A 23,992-nucleotide genomic window follows, 5' to 3' on the forward strand; every position below is an offset into this window, starting at 1 on the left:
ATCAGTGCTTGTCTTTTATAATCCTCTTTTCTTAACCATGTCAAACCCTTGGGCAAAGTCCTTTGTTACTACTTTGCATTCTTCATTATTGTAGATTCATGGTGAGTCTGAATTGTCTTTCTTTTCAGCCTTCAAATAGATGCCATGATGTTTTATTCCCTTGCACTCTTTCTGTCTTCAGTGTTACAAAGTTTTGGCAGCTGCAATGACGTCTTTGAAAGGTCGGCCTTCAGTCAGTGGTGGAAACTATGAAGCCGTCAATTATTTTATATTGAATCCCAAATCTATTACAATGGGCCAGCTGTATGGAGAGTTTGACTTGTTGACTCATGAATGGTAAAAGATAAAAAATGTCCTTATCTGTCCTAGATGGCTTCTGGTCTGCTCGTGTCCCTTTTTTAGGAATTATAAGCTCTCTATAAACTGAAATTTAAGAAAGCTCCTCTTTTGTTAGGCATAACTTTAACTAATGCCCATATGTTTTGATTGTACTTTTCTATGGCCTAAGAAAATCTATAACACTAAATGGATAACTGGCTGGCTCATGCACTTTTTTTTTAGCTTTCTACGTTGGGTTTTTGCTGATGAGCCTGTGTAAGTAACATGAAAGAGATATTCAAGGCATTAAAAGCTAATGAGAACTGGACACTAAACATGCATCTGCATCTGCAAATGTGTCCTCTCATTCATTAATCATTGGAGTTGTCATTTTTATTCTGATGGCCTCTACACAAGGAAGGCAGAACTATTTAAGGAGATTTTTCTTCCCTTCCCTTAAACTTGGCCATCTCACCACACTCTGGGTAAAAGGTTTAGAGATGAACTGATGGAGACTGGTTCTATGGATCACTACAATCACATATCCATCTTCAGGAGTGAAGTAATAGAGATGGCCATAAAAACACAGCCCATGGAAAAACTCCACTATAATACTGTTTTTCTGTTTGCTATGTCAAGTACATACATCAATACTGTATGTGTGTATGCCAAGTAAATGTTCTGCAGACTTGGGCTGAAGTGCATATTTATGAAACCTGTTTCCATAGCATATTACGGTTAAGTGTGGTGACTTATTTACAATACTGTTTTTGCTCAGTGTTCTTTCCAGCTGGGCCTCTGAGGGTTTTATTTTCTTTTGATCTTGTAAAAAGAAGACCATGCATATACTAAGTGTATGGATAAACAAAAATGAGCAATAATTATAGCAGTTTTACACTGATAACAACAATTATTGATTGATAGAGATAAAATGTTGGACTGCCTCCAGAGATAAAACATTTGAGCTACATCCAGAAGCAATTGATGCCTTTGCATTTCTGGCAATGAATAATTACATGCATTGACACTTCATTTGCTCTGATCAAAATAATCAAATAGGAAACTTTTTTTAAAAAAAGGCAGATTCTGCTTTATTGATTTTCAAAACAGCAGAAGCCTGCATACTTATGTGTGATGTGGAGAGAGAAGTTTGGGTTCACAGATGTGATGCTGTCATAAATTGTACTGGGCATTGCTAGATGGAAGTGTGCAACTATTTGGTTGACTCCTGTATATCTCCTCCTCACCTCATAGGACAGATGGGATTCTTCCTGCTCTTATCCGAGTGGGAGCCATAGCTACTGATCAAAAAAAGAAATGGTACATGTTTGATGGTCCAGTTGATGCTGTTTGGATTGAAAATATGAACACTGTGCTGGATGATAACAAGAAGTTGTGTCTTAGCTCTGGTGAAATCATTAAACTAACAGAGGTATCTTTCTCTTTCCTCCTTTTCGTTTCCTGGTATCTACACACACAATCATTTGTAAATGTATAGTCTGCTTTTCTCTGAGAAAGAGGAATATTTGGTTGAAATGTAGACATTTGATTTTAGCAGGCCCAAATTACTGTACAGTGGTGCCCCGCAAGACAAATGCCTCGCAAGACGGAAAACTCGCTAGACGAAAGAGTTTTCCGTTTTGGAGGTGCTTCGCAAAACGAATTTCCTATGGGCTTGCTTTGCAAGACGACAATGTCTTGCGAGTTCCTGCTGGTTTTTCCCCCTCCCCCCCCTTTTTTCTAAGCCGCTAAGCCACTTATCAGCTGATCCAATCAGCAGATAAGCCGCTAAAAGCCCCTAATAGCGCTAATCCGCTAATCCGTCAATGGGCTTGCTTCGCAAGACGAAAAAACCGCTAGACGAAGAGAATCACAGAACGGATTATTTTCGTCTTGCGAGGCACCACTGTATTTGGAACACAATTCTAGTATTTATGCTGGATACAGCTGACCAGCGCTGTGATTTCACTAATACATAATCCCACTTAATGAAGGATTGGAGTTTTAGGATCCGCTCCACACTATGTACCTTTTGTGAAAAGCTGTGGGAAATAGTTCTGCTCCTTTCCTCTCATTTCCAGGCAATGACTATGATGTTTGAAGTGCAAGATTTAGCTGTTGCTTCCCCTGCCACTGTTTCCCGGTGTGGCATGGTATACCTGGAACCCAGCATTTTGGGATTACAGCCCTTCACTGAGTGCTGGCTGAAGAGAATCCCAGACATTATGAAGCCATTCACTGAAGCCCTTGACTCGCTTTTCAGCAGATTCCTAGAGGTGAACCATTACAATATTCCTATATTTTGATTCAGTGTAGAATCTGTAAGTCAGCCTAGCCTTTAGCCAAACAAGGGGATATGAACCTATCAAGTTTGCGTTTATTAGTTTTGGGGCAGCTGGTGAACACAGTTTATTAGATGACAGGAACTTCACCTGTGCGGTACAAGAGCTATAATCTTCCAAAATGCCAATTTATTGTTATTTGGCTTGCAGTGGGAAAGTTCTCTGTGAATTGAACCCTGTCTCTTTTGCTTCCAAGTTTAGCAACCGGATTGCTTTTAAGATTTTACAGTTGTGTATTCATGGTGATTTGTTTTTTTAATGGCATTTTCTCACTTTAGGTTTTTGTGGCCCTTGCTTTCATTACTTTGTGAAGTGATTTGTTAAAATAGCATTGTCTGGTTAGCTCATTTTCATGTCTCCTGGTCACTTTTTCCTCCATATTAACAATCAACAGGTTAAGACTAATAACAGTCTTCGCTCAATGGCCAAACTAAAGTTTCTCTGGTGCTTTTCCTTCCTATATGGTGTTGCCTCAGAAGTACATATAGTTTTGAATCCCCAGCCTTGCCATATCAAGTGTGCCCTTGCAGAATGGGAGAAATTCAGTATAGAACTAAGTGGGGCATATACGTTCATGGAAAAATGTCCACTTGTGCAATAAGACTTTCAGCGCTGTCTTCATGTAAACCTGTGTGGGTTTTCTCCCAACCCTCCAGAGCAGAATTAGGGGTGCAGGGAACATTCTGGGGGAGGAGAGTCCCATTGTGTGAATGGACCTCATTCTGTGCACACAACTTCGCTGAGTTTTAATGATTAGTTTTCTGTGTTTTTATTGATTCTAGTTTTTATTTGTAAGCCGCCTTGAGTCCCATCAGAGGAAAAAAGGCCGGAAAAGCATAACAACAACATTTAACTCTTGATCTTCTGAACCCTTTCAGGACTCTATCAGATTTGTCCGAAGTTCAGTGAAGGAGATAATTGCCTCTACAGATGCTAACCTGACAATGAGTCTTCTCAAGTTGTTGGACTGTTTCTTTCAACCCTTCATTCCCGTTGAGGTAGGGCTGGTGTAGCTGTTGATGCTCAGGGTCCTACCAGGCTAAAGTAGAATGGACAACTGGGTCCAATTGAACAGATGGACGCGGAAATAAGTTCTACATTTATTGATAACAAATAGAGGAATTAGCAGACAGAAATGTACTTAAGCTTTGATATTGTTTACTGTGTTATCATTTGTGAATATCTCTTTGATAGGGTCTGATAAGTAAAACTTAGATGCTAAACCACTTTGGGGTTAATGCTGTGACAGTTGGAATGAATTTGTTCATCAGGGACTTCATGCACCAACTGGGTTACAATAGATTTCTTTGTCCATAGAGACTGGAGCTACTTTCAGAAAAGGCCTCCAAAATACATGTAGGGAATTTAGAGAGATTTTGCAGATAATCTAAGGTTTTACTTTGTCGCTAATTAACTTGTTCTGCTTCGTTTGTACTGCTAATTGAATCTTCAGGGAATGAAAAGAATCCCTCCAGAGAAAACAGCCCGTATTGGTGAACTGATTGAACCGTGGTTCATATTTGCTTTGCTCTGGAGTGTGGGTGCGACTGGGGATGCCCAAAGCCGAGTGGCCTTCAGTGGTTGGTTAAGGAACAAGATGGCAGACGAGAAGGCAAGTTGATGGAAATGGCATCTGCTCCTAAAGGCAGCTATGGGGCTCCTGTATTTCCAGAATTTGTGTGAGTTCCTTGTTTCTGCTGTCTCACAGATTAACACTGCCTGCCTTGCTTCTGAATCATTATTTTGGGAGATACAGGAAAATATAGCAACTTTAACTAAATAAACAGGATGGAATCACTCTGAAGTTGTTTCCACACACTACATTCTTTATATTAGTCTCTTCTGAAGTAAAGCTAGCTGTGATGTTCACTGCCTGTTTTCTTCCCACAGATTGAATTATTGTTCCCAGAAAACGGCTTGGTCTATGACTATAAACTGAACGATGCTGGAATTAGCAGCATTGAGGAAGAAGAAGATGAAGAGTTTGTTAACATGGTAAATGAATTTCTCATCGGGGGATTCAGATATCTCACCCCTTGAAAACATGCAGGAGGGGCCACATGAGCTAAACTTTGACCCGGTCGGCATCCCCCACTTGAATGAGGGAGCTTTATCTGCTACATCAGTGCATGCATAGATGTACACAGTAGCCAAATGTACAGATGTTGGAGGGGTGTGGCCACCAAAGACATTGGCAGGACCAGGACTAACCTTCTTGGGCCTGCAGCCCTCCTCACTCTATAGAATCATAGAACTGTAGAGTTGGAAGGGACCACAAGGGTCATCTAGTCCAGTGTTTCCCAACCTTGGGTCTCCAGCTGTTTTTGGACTACAACTCCCATCATCCCTAGCTAGCAAGACCAGTGGTCAGGGATGATGGGAACTGTAGTCCAAAAACAGGTGGAGACCCAAGGTTGGGAAACACTGATTCTAGTCCACCCCCCTGCAATGCAGGAATATTTTGCCCCAACCCACAACCCTGAGATTAAGAGCTTCATGCTCTAAGGATGGAGCTAGTGTTATTTTTCCTTCCCAACCCCTTTTTTCTTTTGGAGCAGGCAAATGAGAGAGGACATTCTGACTATTTGTGGGGGTAGGGTTGGCAAAATGATTTAGATAATTTAGAGGGGGATAAGGGCTTGAGGGTAACCTACTCTTTTTCTTGTCCTCTCCCCCACCCCCACTAAATGCATCTTGTCACAACACTAGCATCATTTCTATTTTTTTATTTCTATTAATTTTATAACCATACAGCACAGCATACACATCAAGCATAGTAACATTATTAAATATTGATACATTATTAAGTTTTGTTTTAATCATTGACTTCACCGTACAAAAGAATCATAATTTTAATGCAAGAACAGAATAAATATAATACAATCTTGCACATTTTGTATTGTAACAGCAGTGAAACAGTATTAACTAATTCTGAGCATCATTTTTAAAGTAAAGAGAAAAGTCCTTGTGCCATTGCCACCAGAGTAATCACCTTTAAGCAACTCCTACCCCTCAGCATTGAAATCCTCGCCTGCCTCTGTTCCTAACTCTCTTTCGGCATTTAGGAAAATGGTGGTTGGGGGAGGGGATAATCCCAGATGTAGTTTCAATGAGACTTTGTCATGGTTAAGATTGGACTGGTAAAGGGAAGTAGACTTACTGGAATCTCTGGAACATCACTGTAAATTTCCCCAAGATTCTACTGCTGAGGTTCTTTGCAAACTTAATCCTGTTTTCAGTTTCTGTATTGGCTTGGATGTATTTAAGAAACTAATTACAGGATGTTTTAAGCCTCTATCTGTCCTTCCCTTCAAATGTACCTGTGTCTCTTAGGTGTGCTGGGAGAACTGGATGGATTTCTCTTCATCATTTACTATGGTGCCTGAGACCAGCTTTTGTGACATTATTGTTCCCACCATGAACACTGTCCAGATGGCTTTTCTGCTGGAGCTCTTGCTCACAAACCACAAACCAGTAAGTTTCTTGAATTTCAAGTGGAGTTAAGTTAGCATTGTAGAAAGGCAGGTATTCTGTTGCTCAGTCAAGCCAGCATTAGTACTTTGCTCAAAATATCCCCCCAAATGGCTACTCAGTAGACTTTATTTGCCTCCACTTTTGCATTCATTCATTCATTCATTCATTTATTAGTTTGATCTACAGTACTACAGAAGAGGTTCTCAAATGCCATTCAGCTTTATTCAAGCAGTCTTATAAAATGTTTGTGGAAGAAAATATCTGTACATGGCCCTGTACTTTGATTATTAGTTTTTCTGACTAAGGCTGGATTATTAAACAGCCAACAAGGTCCTGGTCTAGGGCCTCTGCTCTTCATAATATGCCTTTGGTATAATCTACTTAATGTTTATGCAGACCTCTAAACAGCTTATCCTAGGGTCCATAGTTTCCACAAAGTGCTGTTTTTTACAATGATCACTATGCAGAAGAATGTTATTAAAATATGAGTTAGTATATTTGATTTTGTTCTGCTTCGATTTGCAGAACAAAAAAAGGCTGTTAAGTCATTCAGTGAAACCCCCAGCAATTTTTGAGTACTGCAGCAATAAACAAAGGAATCTCAAAGACACAGTTTTAAAAGCACTATAGAGTCACAATGGACTGTCAAAAACACTACTAATTGGCAAATGAGTCTGTGAAGGTGTATTACAGTCTGCACACATCCCCCAATAGTGACAGTTTTTCTCTCTTCCAAATTGTAGATTCTTTGTATTGGACCCACAGGAACTGGAAAGACCCTCACAATAGCAGATGAGCTTCTGAAGAACCTGCCACTAGAATTTATCAGCCATTTTCTTATGTTCTCTGCTCGAACCTCAGCCAACCAAACTCAAGATCTCATTGACAGCAAACTGGATAAAAGGCAAAATTCTTTGTTGCAATATTTCTGCTGCTGATATACCACTTGGTTCATATTTATTTTATTTGCTATTTTAGCATTTATTAGCAATCCTGTCCAAATTTGCTAAAGAAATTTAAGCATAAAAATGTAAATGATTTAAAATCAAAGTATAGCTATTTCCCCATCCTGGGAGCAATAGCAGAAACATCTGGCTGATCAACACTCCCGTAGGGTCAGTTCAGTGGGCAAACAGGCATTGGATAAAGGCTGGTTGAATGCTCTGGGCCTGGGGATTCCTACTTCTTTCTGAGTCACTGGATATTTTGATATTACCATTAGTAAACAATCACATACCCTGAATGGAAAACACTGGATTGCTCACTGAGTCGCCCCTTGAATTTGGAGGTTTTATTCATATCTATTTAGATTTGTGGCCATACTGTGTTTTACTTATGTTATTCAGCATTGATTATCTAGTGACCTTTAGCAGAAGTTCATAAGAGCACAAGATGAGAAGCCCCACTGGCTCAGAGCAAAGGCTAATCTAGTCCATCATCCTCTTATCAAGGTGGCCAACCATATGCCTATGGGAAGCCTTCAAGTAGGAGCTGGGTGCAACAGCACTCTCCAAACGTGTGGTACCTAGAAACTGGCATTCAGATGCACATTGCTTCTTATAGCGGAGGTAGTATTCATGGAAATAATTCATAGAATTGTAGAGTTGGAAGGGACCCTGAGGATCATCTATGCAGGTATATGCAGCTGTCCAAAACAGGGATTGAACCTGTGGCCTTGGTGTTGTCAGCACTATGCTCTAACCAACTGAATCATAGTGGGGAGGTATGTGTATACATGGTATACATACAGCAACATACATACAGTTTCTTTTTGCTATGATTGCTGTTGCTGTTACAATGTCTTGCCCACCCTTCACCATAAGGTTCCTGGGCAGGTTACAGTAATTAAAAAATCCAATATTAACAACAGTTTAAAAAAAATTACAGTTCTAGGAATAGGGTGAATCCTAAAATTATATATTGCAAGCATCAGTAATGTAGGTGCCAGGAGGGAATTAGGGCTGCCATAAACAATGCCCCCTTTCCTGGGCTCCAGCGCCAGAAACATCTGAGGGTGATGGAACTACCAAGAGGTCCCTGTTTGCTGATCTTGATATGCAAGAGTCAAGATCAGCACTGAGGAGCATATTCTACACTTGAGAGATTTATACTTTTCCTGTCAGCATTAACGGATTATACATGGATTCACCAACTAATCGACAGGCTCATCATGTTAAATGTATAGTCTCTTCAGCAGCCTTTTTCCAAATTGTACCTTGACTGCAGTATTTTCATCATGTGTTCCACTGTGATGTAGTTTTTATTCTTGTCTGGTTCTGTATAGGCGCAAGGGAGTTTTTGGCCCTCCACTTGGCAGATACTTCATATTTTTCATTGATGACCTGAACATGCCCGCGCTAGAGACCTATGGTGCCCAGCCACCTATTGAGCTTCTTCGGCAATGGATGGATCATAATGGCTGGTACGATAGGAAACAAATTGGTATGACATACTTTCTTTACTTAATTTACCTAATTATTCTTTACACAAATACTTTCTGTTCCAGGCCAGCCAGGCTAGTTCTAAAGTCACCTGCCTCTGGTGCACATACAGCTTTCCCCCCACTGGAGTCTTGGCATTCATACCTTCTCTCATTTTTCTGTGGAATGTTTTGTCAGGTACCTTTAAGAAATTAGTAGATATTAACTTTGTTGGTGCCATGGGACCGCCGGGTGGAGGAAGAAATGCAATCAGCCCACGCCTCACCCGCCATTTCAACTATCTATCTTTCACTGAACTGGAGGATAGCAGCAAGAAGAAAATATTTTCCACCATTCTAGACAGTTGGATGGGTGAGTTGTGAAATACATTTCCCCCTTTTTTATAGAGCTCTCATATGCCATGTGACTGAGAAATGTTTGATAGTGGAATGTGACACCATTTTTCTTTCTTGATTATTTTAGCTGGACGTCTAGGAGAAGTATGTTACAGAGAGCCAGTTCGTAAGTAACCTGAGCACAAGTTAATCAATTGTCTATGTAAGGCTTGGGGAAATAAGTCATTTGCTTGATGGTGATGATAGAAGATTTTGGACCAAAAGCATCAGGAGAGTGGTCTTTGCTTCAGCAGATGGATGACCATTTCTTCAAACACAATAACATGAATAAACTTAAGTATGCCAATTTTTGACTTACCTAAGGGAGCTCCATACTTTATGCTGCAGGCACATGTCCTGTCTGTACACCAGTGTTGGACCAGAGTTCCCTGCAGGAAGCATGTGACTTGTGGACAACACCCATGTGTTTGTGCTACAGCCTCCCAACTGATTATACATGCATATATCTCACAAAATAGCTCCCTGGCAGCCACATTATGGAGAAAAGGCAGCCACACATAACCTCAAAGTAAGATAGTAATAGACACAGACCCTTCTGTATTTTTCCTAATCTGGTTTTAACAATTCTCACTCAGCAGGTGCCAGTTTCTCTAGTTGGAAAGCTTGAGTTTTTGATATGGGGATAATGTATGCAGAATTCTTAGTAGTGCAAGAACAAATCTGGGGTTAAGCTGAAATTGAATCTTGACAAGATCGAAGTCCTGTGGGTCGGTGGTTCCCAGATTCAGGAATTGCATAGTATGCTTGTCCTGTGTGGGGTCCCATTCCCCACAAAGGAGCAGGTGTGCAGTCTGCTGGTACTCCAGGAAATGTCTCAGTCACTGGAAGCCTGGGTGGCTGCAGTGCCTTTGACCAGGTCTGGCTTGTATGCAAACTGCAACTGCAACCATTCCAAGAACAAACCTCATGTTTAGTGAGGAAAGGACTTAACCATGAGTTCCAGTTCAGATGGCACACTAAGCCAAACATTTGCTTCACTCAGCACAGCACGGGAGCAAAAAAGGGCTGGGGAGGAGAAAAGTGGCTATGAGCTGCTTTCTGGGGGCCTGCCAGAGTTTGGTTTACCATGTTGTATGAACCATGTTATACAAGCCATTGTTAGAATTCTGTTTATCTCTGCTTAAGTTAGGGACGTGGGTGGCGCTGTGGGTTAAACCACAGAGCCTAGGACTTGCCGATCAGAAGGTCGGTGGTTCGAATCCCCGCGACAGGGTGAGCTCCCGTTGCTCGGTCCCAGCTCCTGCCAACCTAGCAGTTTGAAAGCACGTCAAAGTGCAAGTAGATAAATAGGTTCTGCTCCGGCGGGAAGGTAAACGGCGTTTCCGTACGCTGCTCTGGTTCTCCAGAAGCGGCTTAGTCATGCTGGCCACATGACCCGGAAGCTGTATGCCGGCTCCCTCGGCCAATAAAGCGAGATGAGCGCCGCAACCCCAGTGTCGGTCACAACTGGACCAAATGGTGAGGGGTCCCTTTACCTTTACCTGCTTAAGTTACTAGCTGCATTTTAATTGTACTATAATTTAATTTTAGTATGCCACCTTGAGACTGATGTGGGAGGCAGTATAAAAAGTCTTAATTAATAAGTTGTGTGGTTGTACTACAACTGCACATTAGGCAGTAATATAGATTGTGAGGATGGGGAACATCTTCTGTGAGATAAAGTCATTGGTAAATCTATTTTAGCTATGGTGATCTCACTATGTCTCAAGCTAGCCTGCCCTATTTCTATGTGATCACTCATGGTTCTTCCTTTCCTGAAAAGCCCCCACTGCGATGCTGACCATCTTTTGGGTTTTTTAGCTGGATGCCCACAGGTGCAGGACTTAAGTGAACCCCTTGTTGATGCAACTATACGAGTGTATTCCACTATCACATCCCAACTGTTGCCTACTCCAGCAAAATCTCACTATACGTTTAATTTGAGGGATCTCTCCAAGGTTTTCCAGGGCATGCTCATGGCAGAACCTGCCAAAATTATGGTAAGTTCTTCCTTCACAATAACTGCTCTGTGACAGGAATTTTAGTTGCTGGAAATTGCATATTATTTCTCGATAAAATTACACACCGAATAGTTATCCCTTTGTTGTGTGCACTGCATACTACTGCACTAAGTGCAAGCAATAAGGCACAATCTAGGCCTGATTGTGGGGATCAGGGGCAAAATATTGGGGTTGCTTTTTTCTCTCTTGTTGGCAGCAGCAAGTGTATCACACCTCTTTCATTCACTCATAGTCCCCCTACCTCAGGAGAACTTTATTCTGCAGTATCCATGGTAGAGCTTTACCACAAACCCAGTACAATCGAGCTTGGGTGTCCATGAGTCCCTCATATATCTAGCAATAAAATCTGAGTGCATGGATTTATCCGCAGAACTCCAGCTCCCAATTTCCTCAAGTTTTGGCCAGCCATTCTTACAGTGCAATCCTAAGTGGGGTGTGGGTGGAGATGTGTGGCAGACTTTCCTTTTTTCCCCTTTCCTTGAGTGGATCTTTATTTTTTAAAAAAACAAAGAAGCAAACCCACTCCTTGATTCCAGTGGAAGGAGAATTAGTTATACCAGGTCTAGGCTGGCATAGGAGAGGGACCCAATTCTTGGGCCTCTCTGAAGAACAGAGGGGCCTGTGATCTAGCAGATCCAAGGCCACCCCTTCTGTGCACCAGAACTCTCCATTTCAAAGCCCGACACTGACTAATTGTAGCAGAAACTCTACCAGCAGCAGAGCTAAACCCACAGAGCTTTTTGAAGACGTAGGAGGGGTCTCCATGGCGGCATATCCTCTGCTAGCAAAACTGGTCTGTGTTATGGGGAGAGACCCATTGTCCTCTAAACCCCTCCAATCAGCAGATCTGGGGTTTAGATTTGCTCTGGTAGTTTAGAAACATTTTCTTATAAATCTGGTTGGGAAAGGGTTGTTTTTCACACCGTAGGGTCAGTGTCTTAGGGGGAAGAATCAACGTGGAACAAGAAATAACATTCTTTGGGGTTGTGTGAGTAATAACGAAAGGTTGTTTAAGGTTGTCACTGGAATTATTTGCCAGAATAAAGAGGACCTGCTGAGGCTGTGGTATCATGAGAGTTGCCGTGTGTTTCGTGACCGTCTGGTTAATGAGGAGGACCGAACTTGGTTTGATGACTTGATGAAGAGCGTGATGTCTGAATGGGATACCACCTTTAAGGAAGTTGTTCCTTATGAGCCCCTTCTCTATGGGGATTTCATGAACCCAGGTTCTGATGTGAAGCTTTATGAATTAATTGCCGAAAGAGAGAAGGTAGGATTCATAAGATGCTTCTCCATTTTTGTACTTTCATTCCTTTGTGCACAACATATAATATGGGTGCAGTTAATAAAAGCATTGGGTGTCCAGAGTTGAGTTTCTAGAATATACTTTATGCATGGCAAGCCTATACTAGAAGTGATTATGATTTTCAGAGGAAAGAAACAACAACAAGGTTGTACAAGGATAGACTGAGCACTAGAAGCATGCTGAGAATGATAGATGAACATGGATGGAAGAGGATAGAACAGACCTAGATAATGCTGTTTCCTCTGACTGCCCCCTGTGTTCAGGCAAGTAATAAAGAACAGTTGGGAATCTGCTATGCAGATGACTTTAGCACAGTACTTAGGCTTGGAAAATGCAATAAACTAGGAAGAGGAACAAGTTTAATGTTCATAGTACTGCAGCGGATGCCATTAAAATCTGTACAGGTGACCTTTGCAGGTAATTATCCTTCCTGTAGAACTCCCAACTGGAAGGATATTGTGCATACTGAGAAAATGTTAATTAAGCAAAGGGTAAAAATATAACGATTTTAATAAGGAGCAGTGTACTTTGCATTCACTGCCATGTAGTCAAGGATAATAATAACAGTATGTCTTCTTTCATGATCACTAAGTGAATTATAGATAATTAATCCAGCCTCTTGGGTAGGCAGATGTTCATCACACCCATTGCCCAGATAGATAAAATGTGGATGAGGGATTAGATAACTTAACCATGTCCATGCTAAACTCAATAGCTAAACAATAGCTAAACTCAAATTGATACTCTGAAATCATTGCAAGTGTGTTGCTCTAATCCTATTGAACTTGGCTGTGATTTACAGTGAACATTATTTAAATGGTTAACTTTATCTGTGAAAGATTTTGGTTGGGGAATTAAAGAAAGGCTGCTTGCTCCTCTTATTTGAGGGGTGTACATCCTAGATCATCTATTTTTATTTTCACTGAGTAGGCTTTCTAAGACAGTGGGTATTTTTTTCACCCCTGTCTTCCCTTATTGTCAGGATCTGATGGGCATAGAGGTGGATGGTCCATTGATGGCCTCCTCAGAGAGGCCTGCTTAGTTCCTGCTCCTATTCTTCTCCCTCTCTTTTTGACTATAGCTTATGCACGTGATTGAGGAGTACATGGAGGAATACAATCAGATCAATACTACCAAGATGAAGCTAGTTCTTTTCATGGACGCTATGCAACACATTTGCCGAATCACCCGTATTCTGCGCCAGGCACTGGGCAATGCTCTTCTCTTGGGTGTTGGTGGCAGTGGAAGGCAATCTCTCACCAAATTAGCATCTCACATGTAAGATACGAATGATATTAAAGGTTTCTGAGCCAGTAGATAGTGACAGAATGATCAGAAAGCAATGAGTTTTGGTTTGGGGGTTTTTTGGATTCATGTTGTTCATTTCTGCTTCTGAGTTCAGTTTGCTCACATCATGTGAAGAAAGCTTGACACTGTTCACATCATTTTACAGCTGTACAGAAAGTGACCATAGTGAAGAAACTGGGATTTTCCTTGCCTGCCCACCCAATGTACGCGAATGCCTCCAGGTCCACCTCGCATCCACTTTATAACATTGGAATATGGTCTTTGGGCCTATGCACATAGAGCCTAATGGGCACAGGCCTAATCTGTGTAACCATTGCCTCTCAAAATGGGAAGGGAATTGCTCAGATTCTGCCAATATGCATTAGACTTCTGCCACATAGGCCCTATATTCTTATTCTTACTCAACTGCAAGTGATCGCCAAAGAAGAAGAATATTATTATTTATTAAAAGTTATACCCTGCTTTTCATATCTGGGTCTCAGCTTACAAAAATTAAAATATAAATGCTTAGAGAAGCTTTGGTATGCCCCTCACTAATTACCTTCTCCATCAACATGAGAAAAAGCTGTTATGTTCTACCCGAATGGTAGGAATGGTTTCACTGGTTGAAGGTCATCAGACTCACCCTAGTTTCTCAGCTGCTTTGGTTAAGTAGTTTTTTCTAGTTCTGTTGTAAAAATTGTTAGATTCTTAGTCTCTTAGGGTCACTGTCGTTGTTGTTTTAATTTGTTAGTTGCCCTTCACCCTAAAGCTCCAGGGTAGGTTACAACAATTGTTAGAGAAGTAGATGTTTGTTTTCTCTCTGTGTGTTTTTGTGTCTTGGTCAACTGACCTGTTTGAGTATGGCAAGGATGCAAACTGGATTCTGCAAGCTGCCTATTTCCCTCAAATTCTTTTTCCTGCCTTTGACCACAAGGTGGCCCCATAACTCTCACAGATTACCTTCTCCCAGTGATACAGAACTACCACACAGTTAGCAACCAACAGTTCTTTCTGTGCCTTTCTCCCTTGTATACGTATTAACATATTGTAGCCCATGCCCTGATTATAATCATTTCCTTTTTAGAGCTGATTATGAATGTTTTCAAATAGAACTTTCCAAGAACTATGGGATATCTGACTGGAGAGAAGACCTCAAAAAGATCATGCTGAAGGCTGGTCTGCAAAACTTATCCATTACCTTTCTGTTTACAGATACGCAGGTAATTGAAGCTGTTGGGAATGAAATTTCTTCTTGCGCTGGATAGCTAATGAACGTTGCTCAGATTTGTATCAATTTTGTCACTCACATCTCTTGTTTTATTTTCCCAACTAGTCTTAACTTAGCAAGTTTTCTTGAAAAACTGAACTTCTATGTTTTGAGAAAAACTGTGCTGTACCTGATACCTAAATGACATTTCTCTTGGTAGTACTAAGAACTCTTAACTGTTAAGGAGTTAGATTACTAAACATGTTGGCCAAATTTTACACACATGGGTGCCAACAGGTAAGAATCACAAATATAAATTACACTGATATTTGAGTACCCTGCAAACCAAAAATTGCTTAGTGCCTCTGCGGCTTATCCAGATGATCTGTGGTTAGATATGTTGCAGTACAATCCTGTGGAATAATCCCATTTACACAACTTGTTGAAGGACAGCAACCATACTTCTAGGTAGTTGTGTACTCCAGTCAACTATATCATACAGGCTCTCTGGTAATAATAATAATAATAATAATAATAATAATAATAATAATAATAGCAGGTGGCTTACACAATGGTGGGCACTGTGCATAAGGGAAGGAATATCAGTTTCATGCACTGGGTCATGCACTCAGCATTTAAAACATTGAAAACATTGCTAATAATGAGTGAAATAACACATTAGAATGCATAGAACGGCATAAGTATTGGGTGGAGGAAAGGGAGAAAATTCTCATTACAAGCAATATCTAATAGGTGTCAATGCCTTCTAGTAGCAATAAGTGTACCATTGGAGGGGAATTTGCATTTCCCCAGGTACAAAATACAGCCCAACTAGTATTGGAGAGATGTAATGTCTCTAAAACAGATGTTTAGGGTTGATGGATGGTAAGTGGATTGCAAGTAATAGATAGGAAGTGCATATTTATTGTCTTAAGAATGAAATGCCTAGAAAAGTGATCAGAGTTTAGGATTGGATCCAAAAGATGGGACTCAAATGTTAGTCTAATTTCTGAATTACTACTTCACATTAACAAAGTAGGGGTTCCGCACTATTCTCTCTCTGATGCCGATCTCATCCCATCAGTTAGGCTATTTCTCGTTATTTACACAACCAGTGTTCTCACTGTGACTTACATTTCAGTGATTTTCAATAGGAAAATCTAAGTAACGAAGATGAGATCTCTAGTGGGTAAGTAGATGAGGTTAAAATGAAAGGCACAACATTATTACTGCCGATAGAAGCCTTTTAATTTTTTTCTTTAGATTAAAAGTGAGTCCTTTCTGGAGGATATCAACAACCTGCTGAATTCAGGAGATATACCCAACCTGTATGCCCTGGATGAACAGGACCAGATTATGACCACTATGAAACCATTAGTGCAGGACCAGGGGCTTCAGCCTACCAAGGCCAACCTGATGGCTGCGTACACAGGGAGAGTACGTAGCAATATCCACACAGTCCTATGCATGAGGTATGAGCTAGCCTAGTCCATTGGGCTAAATGGTGAAGGGGGTCTCTCCAAGCTCCCAAGAGCTTTCCTTACTATCAGTGGTGATCCATGCAATATAGCAGGAATGGGGAGCCTGTGATCCTTCAGATATTGTTGGTTTTTTTTCTTCACTCCTATTTTCCTTACCCTTGAGGTTTGATGTGACTTTTTCTATTATATTTCAGCTAATAGTCTTATAGCTGTGCTATAAATCTTCAAAATAAATATCACTGCATTTTGAACGCTGTATCCATAGGAGCCATGAAGTTGTGCTGCCCACAATTCTTAGATGGATCAAAGTGTTCACTTACAAAGCGTAGTGCCTATTCCTTCAGGAATAACGGCACATACCATAGTTGCAGCCTTTAGTTTCAATACACATGTAGAAGAGATCTGTAGGGCACCTAATTTGAATGTCAACATTTGGGATGATTGCCTTGTGGAAACATCAATGAGTATAAAGGCTTTGCTGGTGAGGTGGGAATTCTCCATCCCCAGTGGTTTGTGTAATATATTAGTATAAATTTTAATTGTGGTTTTCTGAATGTGCCTAGCATGGCCTTTGCTGTTAAAAGAATTCCCCGCAGTACATCCAAACTAGAGATATTTGACTTAGTTGAAGCCTATTCTAATAAGGTTTTTCTCATTCTTTACTGCTTCCTCATTCTCCAGTCCTATTGGAGAGGTATTCCGAGCACGGCTCAGACAGTTCCCATCTCTGGTGAACTGCTGTACCATTGACTGGTTTAATGAGTGGCCTGCAGAAGCCCTGGAGTCTGTTGCTGCTTCCTTTCTCAATGAGATCCCAGATACTGATGCCACCCCTGAAATTATACAGGGAATGGTAAGTGACCTCTATTAAACATCCTCACAACCTCAGATTTTACATATGTGCAAGGAGAAAAAGAGAGCAGCTATCTAATAATTGAATGTTTCATTGTTAGAATTCATATTGTATGAGTCCCTGCTAGTGTTTGGAATAGTTGTCACTTCTCCAATTGGTCCCTGTGTTTCAAGGAAATACTCATATCATAAATGTTTGCATTACATATTTTGTGCCTCTTGCATGTAGCACATTTCATAGTCATTCTCTGCCTTCCTTCTGTTGAGAAACCTCTTCCAACGTCTGTTTCCTCCCCCTTATAGATTGAGATGTGTGTAGAAATCCATCAGAGCGTAGCACTTAAGTGCAAGGTGTATCTGGCAGAATTGGCAAGGCATAATTATGTCACTCCCAAAAGCTACCTGGAGCTGCTCGGCATTTTCATCACCTTGATAGGTGCAAAAAAACAGGAGCTCAAAGTTGCCAAAACCAGGATGAAGAGTGGATTGGACAAAGTGAGTTGCTTCAGTCTTGGGGTTTTATCACATATGTTGAAGACTGCACTTAGAGCAATAGACCGATTTCTCCTTTTCAGCAAAACACATCATAAAAGGTTCCCTCCACCACCACACACTAATAAGTTTGGAATATCAGCTTGGGCCTGATGTATAGTGTGTCACTGTGCTGATTACTTGCAAAAGCATTGTCATTGCTTGTGAAAGTCAGTGTTTGGAAGCCTCCTGTAGAGAAACTATCAATATTAGGTAAAAAGTGGTCTGGGATAATGGGAGTTGTAGTTCTGTAACATCTGGAGGGCCACAGGCTCCCCATCTCTGAGATGCATAGTCTTCAAGTCTTGATGGTCATCTACCAAATAGCTGTTCAAACTGTCAGAGTTACTAATTTGTGCTAAGAAGACAGTGTTATATACATGCAAGGTTCCAGCTTTTATGTACAGGGCAATAACATCCAAAGTGGTTAGTTTATGATAAGTCATTTAGTGGGCATTCCTTTCAAACCTGTTGGTCCATAAGGGTTTGGAATTCCCACAGAAACATGTTGATTGGCTGAAGGGAATATTATACCAGGCTCAGAACTGTAGGAAGACCAGTCTTCAGTAAGTTCAGTGAGGGAATTCAGAAGGAAGCCTAGAGAGAGAACCCGAAGCTGCCCCAGCTGGCAGCTGCTGAAGAGTGAGAGGTCAACATGGAAGGGTCTAGATGCTCAACACAGAGGGTGCCTGTATGACTATAACTGGAATAACAGCATGCATCACATTAAACACTACCAAAATAAGACTAAAGAATGATTTAACATGTAAAAATATAAATCTGAAAAACACCCAGAATAAAATCCAGCAGAATAAAATACCTGAAAAACACTCAGAATAAAATTCAGCATGCAACCTTCGTATTTTAAGACAGCAATCTGATCAATTAACATGCATCTTCCAAAAAGCCTACAGGCAGATATGTTTTTCTTGCCGACTGAAAACTGATTTGCCTAATTATATTTATTTATTTAAGGTAAATGCTATGTCACTGGTGTTAATTACCTTGAATCATTATACACCCAAATATCATTAGTGAAAGTCAGTGTATCTGTATTTGGGTGTGAGCAAAGACTTGCCTTACCCAAAGTGGTGCCCTCTAGATCAGTGTTTCCCAACCACTGTTCCACGGCACACTAGTGTGCCGCGAGATGTTGCCTGGTGTGCCGCGAGATGTTGCCTGGAGGGAGGCGGGCGAGTCGGGCGGCGAGAGGTGGGGCGACGACGGCGAGGAGAGGCCGCCCAGCGCGGGGCTCTCGCCGTCTGCCTGCCTGGCTGCCTGCGAGCTCGGCGGGCAGCGCCTCCGTCTGCAGCGCCCGCCTCGCGGCTCTCATTCCCTGCCCCTGCCAAAGCTCACCCAGCCAAGCCGCGCTCTCCTTCCTGCCTCGCTTTGCTGCCTCCTCCCCCCCCACCCCCAAAGCTTGGAGGTTCCCCGGCAAGGGGGAGGGGAAAAAATTGAAACTTACACTTTCGTGCGTCCCTCCCGGCGTGACGCTGCGCGCTGACGTCACGGGGCTGTAATGGTGGTGTGCCTCGAGATTTTTTTCATCAAACAAGTGTGCCTTTGCCCAAAAAAAGGTTGGGAAACACTGCTCTAGATGTTGCTGAACCCTCAACTCCCATCAGCTTCTGCCAGCATGGCCAATGGTCAGGGATGCTGAGAGTTGAAGGGCACCAACTTGGGAAGGTTGGCGTACACTCTTTTCTTCACTGTGTAAATGTGTAAGGCTATAAAAGAGAGAGAGAAGGAATGAAGATAAAGCCACATATATTGGTGCTCTCTTTTCCTTTACTGAGTGCAGTTCACCCTGGTCTTATGTGAAACTGAGACTTTTAGTAGCACATTATACTTTATATTTTAAAAAAAGCAAAACCCACAACCTGAAACAAGCTTCGGGCATATAGTGCTACTCGTAGGGAAATGCTGCCAGTTTTCATGCAGAAAAGTGGCAGCATGGAATAACAACAAAGAAAAAGCAATGCTAAAATAATGTTTGAAAACATGGCTGAGCCAAGTAAAAGTTAAGCAGTTTTAAAACCATTGATTTTGGTGGTTGAATTGAGCACCTGCGTGGAACTCTGACACTGAATTAACTGTGGCTTGGACTGGATTGTGCTTTAGAATTTGATTAATAGAAGAGACTTTCCAGTGGAGCCCAGAATAAACAACAGGTTCTCTTTTCAAGCAGCTTGAAGCTACTTCTGAGGTTTTTCCTTTACTATCTGTACTGTTTTCAGCGTTGTAGCAACAGATTATTTTCCTCTTCGCTAGACACGTTCAATATGAGAATGACTTTCCCCTCCATTTCTAGCTTTTGCGAACAGCAGAAGATGTAGCAAAAATGCAGGAAGAGCTAGAATTAGCACGCCCCCTGCTGGCTGAGGCTGCCCAAGACACACTGGTAACCATGGAACAGATACAGGTATGCAGCGGACCTTCAGACACTGTTGCAAGAGGCTGATGGTGCCCTGGTAAAACAAGAAGGGCTTTGTGGTGATACTTTGCCTTGTTAGCTCTAAGTTGGAGAAAGGGAGGCCAATGTTGCACCTCTGCCTTGTTTTCACACAATACAAGTCCTACAATTAAAATAATAGGGCAACACATTTGCCACAAGGACAGAACACTTTTGTTCTTTACTGCAAAAGGGGGTGCCATTTGGTTTGTTCTTTTGGCTCCAAAATGGCATGACCTGGCCTTTATGCTAAACTCCAAATATTTAACCTTGCTATGTGAGGTGCGATGCTTATTTCAGACAATCATGTTCATAACAACGACAATCTCTTTATCTTTAGCCATGCAGTACTACTTCCCAAGTGAGACAGGTAACCAATCATTGCAGACTATCATTCTGTATCAGCAGTGTTCCTTCCTGTTCAGAGTGCTGGTCAGCCATACCTGCTCCTGGCTCTTTTGCGAAAAGCATGCCCCTTGGGTTGTTGTTGTTGTTGTGCTAGAATGTTTTTATGCTTTGGCAAACAATGAACTTATTAACACATCATGGTAAACCATAAGTAATAGTTTACTGTGAATACACTAATCTTGCTTGCTTTTTTCCTTCCTGCAAGTGAGCAGGAGGAAAACAGACAAACCCCTGACTTAAAGTTTCATCTGAATTAGTGCTCATGGTTTGCTCCACTCCAAACAAACACTGATCTCTTGTCAAAGTTTTCCTTTGGCTTAAAGTGGGCTTGGGGCTTTGTTTTCGGGGGTGGGGTGGGGAGTGCAACAAGCCACAATCCTGTATTCAGATGTAATCCTAAAACAACTGTTGTGGTTTGTTCCCCCCTCCCTCGTGTGCTAATGAGAGCCATGTATTTAGGGCTAGCCGTCAACTATGGTTTACCATGGCAGGCAGACTGGGTCTCTGACTGATGCAGAAAAGGTGCTTCTAATCTAGCCAGTCCTGAAAGCATTCATGATTCCAAATACCTTTGTGCTGCTGCAGGTAGACACAGCTGTAGCGGAAGAAACACGGAATGCTGTGCAGGCAGAGGAAATGAAAGCCAAAGTCAAAGCTCAGACCGCTCAAGCTATTGCTGATGACGCACAGAAGGACCTGGCAGAAGCCCTGCCTGCCCTGGATGCTGCCCTTGCCAGCTTGAGGAACCTCAACAAAAATGATGTTACAGAGGTAACAGAGTTGAGAAATAGTAGCTTTTAACAATACTTTCAAGAATAACACTAGTTATACTGTCTGTGCTTTACCATGGATACAGGTTCAATAGTAATCCCCCTAAACACCCCACCCATTCTGATTTTCAAACTTTTTTTCCTTGTGAGTTGTAGCAGCTTATTCCTTTTGATGACTGTCCCTGAAGAGGAATAATCTAATCCTTTTCAGCCAAAGGTATGTAGTGCCTTTGGGTACTGCACACTGGCAGAGGGGTCATATCCAGTGTGCACGCTCTCTCCCCCACATCCATCACATACACAGACATGTAGATGCATATACACAGATCAAACATTGCCCCTCGCTCACCAAATAATAAATCTGATGAGGAGGGATGAAAGGCAGTCTGCACTTGCCAGAGAGGCTGAAACGATGGGTATCAGCATCCCTCTACCACCTTAACCCTTTGGACTCAAATGGTTTTATAGTAATGTTAGCATCTGGTTACATTTCACTAGATGAGATGAGTAAGGGAAGTAAAAGCCTAGTTCACATCACACAGCACAATCCTGTTTGTGTCATTTCAGAAGTTAGTCCTATTGAATTCAAAGGCCAACTCCCTTTTGAATAGATTATTGAGCCACTGCAAAGCTTCCTAGCTGGGAAGAACATTGACAGCTGCTGAATACAAGCAGAAAATTAGTGCTACAGATCCTTGTCTCGTTTTCTGTTCACTGACATTTGAAGGTACATGCTGGGTTACTACCTACTATTATCTGGCACTTCCAGAAAATTTAGAGGGACTATTGTCAATTATGTTCCCCCTGTTCAAGGACTGTTCCAAGAGTTGGGTTTATTTAGCCAGCTGTCAATTTGACTGATGTTGTAGTCAGTGCCTAGAGATGATCTTAAGAGTAGCGTCATATAGAGATTTTTTAATTCTCTAGATGTGTATTTTTGCTACGCATGTGAAGACTTATTGTTAGTTGGTGCCCATCCCGGCAAGTAGCTCATCTGTATTGTCAGGTGGCAGCAGCAAGTCACCAAAAGCGATGTATAGGTGTATTCAGATATGTGCAATATCTTTTAGTATGTCTTAAATACATAGTGGAAAATGCTGTTATATTGAGCTACTAGCGTATGAAAAGAGAGCCCCTCTGTAACCTCACTTCAGAATCCTGGAAACAAAATTATATTGTAACTTATGATAAAATGTGTGGATCCTGTTGCCAATGAAATTATCTAAAAATAGGCTTCTATAGTAAGTGATTATGACCAGTTTCCACCAGGATTCTGCAATGCCTGTCACCATATCCTATTTTAAAGGTAAAGGGAGAATGTGTTTCAATAATTATATTGCAACATCGGCATGTTTCTAGGCTAGTTGGTATAGCCCTTTGCCTAAACAAATAGTTAAAATTAAAGTGAACATTACTTTTATTAGCATATTTCAGTGAGTTGTTTTCAATATAAAACAAGCAACATGCTTGAAACTGTTACGCATTATATTTTCAACCATGGAGCTTCTTGTATTACCACAATTTAAGACAGCAAAAAATGGACCCTGACCATTAAACAAAACATTCTTGATTGTGCAGCCATGTTTTTCTTTCATCACAGTTTTTTGAATAACATCAGTAATTGAGATAGAAAAATAGGTAGACAATAAATATGCAGGCAAGCAGAAAAGGGCAGCTCCCCATCTTAGAAGTATGCACTGTAGTTTTTAGTTTTAACCAACATCTCAGCCCACCCATCCATCACTACTTCCATCATTTTACTCAGACTGCGAAGGGAAAAAACAGACTGTAGTCTAAGAGCCTTTTTTACCAAGTTATTGTAAGGAAGAAACACTGTATATGGAATTAGGTCCAAATCTGTCTATTTTACAAAGAGAACATAGCAATGTAAGCTTTCATGAACAGGATTCTCCCTAAGGAGACTTTCCACTCAGTCTAGATGAAGATAAGGTGTGAGTACCTTCAAGCAAGCTGGAGGACTATTTTCTACTGAACTACTCTCATGTGGCCATACCGACACCTAAGAAAATGCTAGGGTCTGTTTCTCAGCTTCTTGCACCAGCTCCTTCAGCTGTTCTGGGTTAGTGAAGAAATGCATGTAGAGGCTGCGCTCAGTTTGCTGAAAGTGACTCCGCAGGGATTTTTGCTTGGCCTTCACATCACTCAAGGTGTCCATTAGCATTTGGTAGAGTTTGGCTTGTGTGGTGTAAAGCTGCTCCAGAGGTTCTTCTAGTCCCTGTAGAAAACAGGTGTCAAAACAAATAGGGGTTCAGAAGCAGCAGCAAATATTTCTCCAATTTTTCATCATTTAGAAGTTTCACAGGGAGGGAAGTTTGCTATTTAAGGAGGACTAGGAGTCCCAAGAGTACAACACTTAATGGTGTAGCAAAAGCAAAGATCACCGTGTGCTGTTAATTTGGTCTATTCTTGTGATTATTAATAGATAATATAGCAAGAAAAAGAAGATTCACACACATGATGGGCTACAGCTTTTGCTTACCTGAGCACGAAGCATTAGCTGGTTGCAGTCACCATACATCAAACAGTGAAGTACCTCATTGTCAGACTCCAGTTTAGGAAGCTGAGAGTGTGGTGTGGCCAGCTGCACTTTGAGCATCCTGAGCTCCTGGCATAACCGGGAGCCCCAGCCTGCCAAGGCCCCATAGGCATGGAAGAGTTGCTTATCTTGACTGTGCCTGTTTAGCATCTCCACAGCCTAAGGAGG

At 41.5% G+C, this 23,992-nt stretch overlaps 2 protein-coding genes across 2 annotated transcripts in view; one reads left to right on the plus strand and one right to left on the minus strand.

Annotated features, from left to right (window-relative positions):
* DNAH1 (dynein axonemal heavy chain 1) overlaps nt 1-23,992 on the plus strand; it is a 114,556-nt gene that overhangs the window by 63,685 nt on the left and 26,879 nt on the right. Inside the window, exons 36-55 of the mRNA XM_081185195.1 lie at nt 182-336; nt 1,573-1,750; nt 2,400-2,594; nt 3,539-3,658; nt 4,114-4,272; nt 4,551-4,655; nt 5,994-6,134; nt 6,878-7,038; nt 8,419-8,576; nt 8,753-8,926; nt 9,038-9,076; nt 10,771-10,949; nt 12,010-12,240; nt 13,358-13,554; nt 14,651-14,786; nt 16,037-16,245; nt 16,936-17,107; nt 17,410-17,601; nt 19,949-20,059; nt 21,083-21,268. Of these exons, the coding sequence (XP_081041321.1) occupies nt 182-336; nt 1,573-1,750; nt 2,400-2,594; nt 3,539-3,658; nt 4,114-4,272; nt 4,551-4,655; nt 5,994-6,134; nt 6,878-7,038; nt 8,419-8,576; nt 8,753-8,926; nt 9,038-9,076; nt 10,771-10,949; nt 12,010-12,240; nt 13,358-13,554; nt 14,651-14,786; nt 16,037-16,245; nt 16,936-17,107; nt 17,410-17,601; nt 19,949-20,059; nt 21,083-21,268 (3,198 nt within the window). The remainder of the gene's footprint in view (nt 1-181; nt 337-1,572; nt 1,751-2,399; nt 2,595-3,538; nt 3,659-4,113; nt 4,273-4,550; nt 4,656-5,993; nt 6,135-6,877; nt 7,039-8,418; nt 8,577-8,752; nt 8,927-9,037; nt 9,077-10,770; nt 10,950-12,009; nt 12,241-13,357; nt 13,555-14,650; nt 14,787-16,036; nt 16,246-16,935; nt 17,108-17,409; nt 17,602-19,948; nt 20,060-21,082; nt 21,269-23,992) is intronic.
* The window catches only part of LOC308579702 (HAUS augmin-like complex subunit 3), a 3,801-nt gene continuing 2,484 nt past the window's right edge, over nt 22,676-23,992 (minus strand). The window contains exons 2-3 of the mRNA XM_081180635.1: nt 23,768-23,983; nt 22,676-23,503 (exon numbers count right to left, since the gene is read on the minus strand). Coding sequence (XP_081036761.1) covers nt 23,288-23,503; nt 23,768-23,983 — 432 coding nt within the window. The 3' untranslated portion in view covers nt 22,676-23,287. The remainder of the gene's footprint in view (nt 23,504-23,767; nt 23,984-23,992) is intronic.

Source organism: Podarcis bocagei, assembly GCF_964188305.1.
Source record: "Podarcis bocagei genome assembly, chromosome: 2".
Lineage (NCBI taxonomy): Eukaryota > Metazoa > Chordata > Lepidosauria > Squamata > Lacertidae > Podarcis > Podarcis bocagei.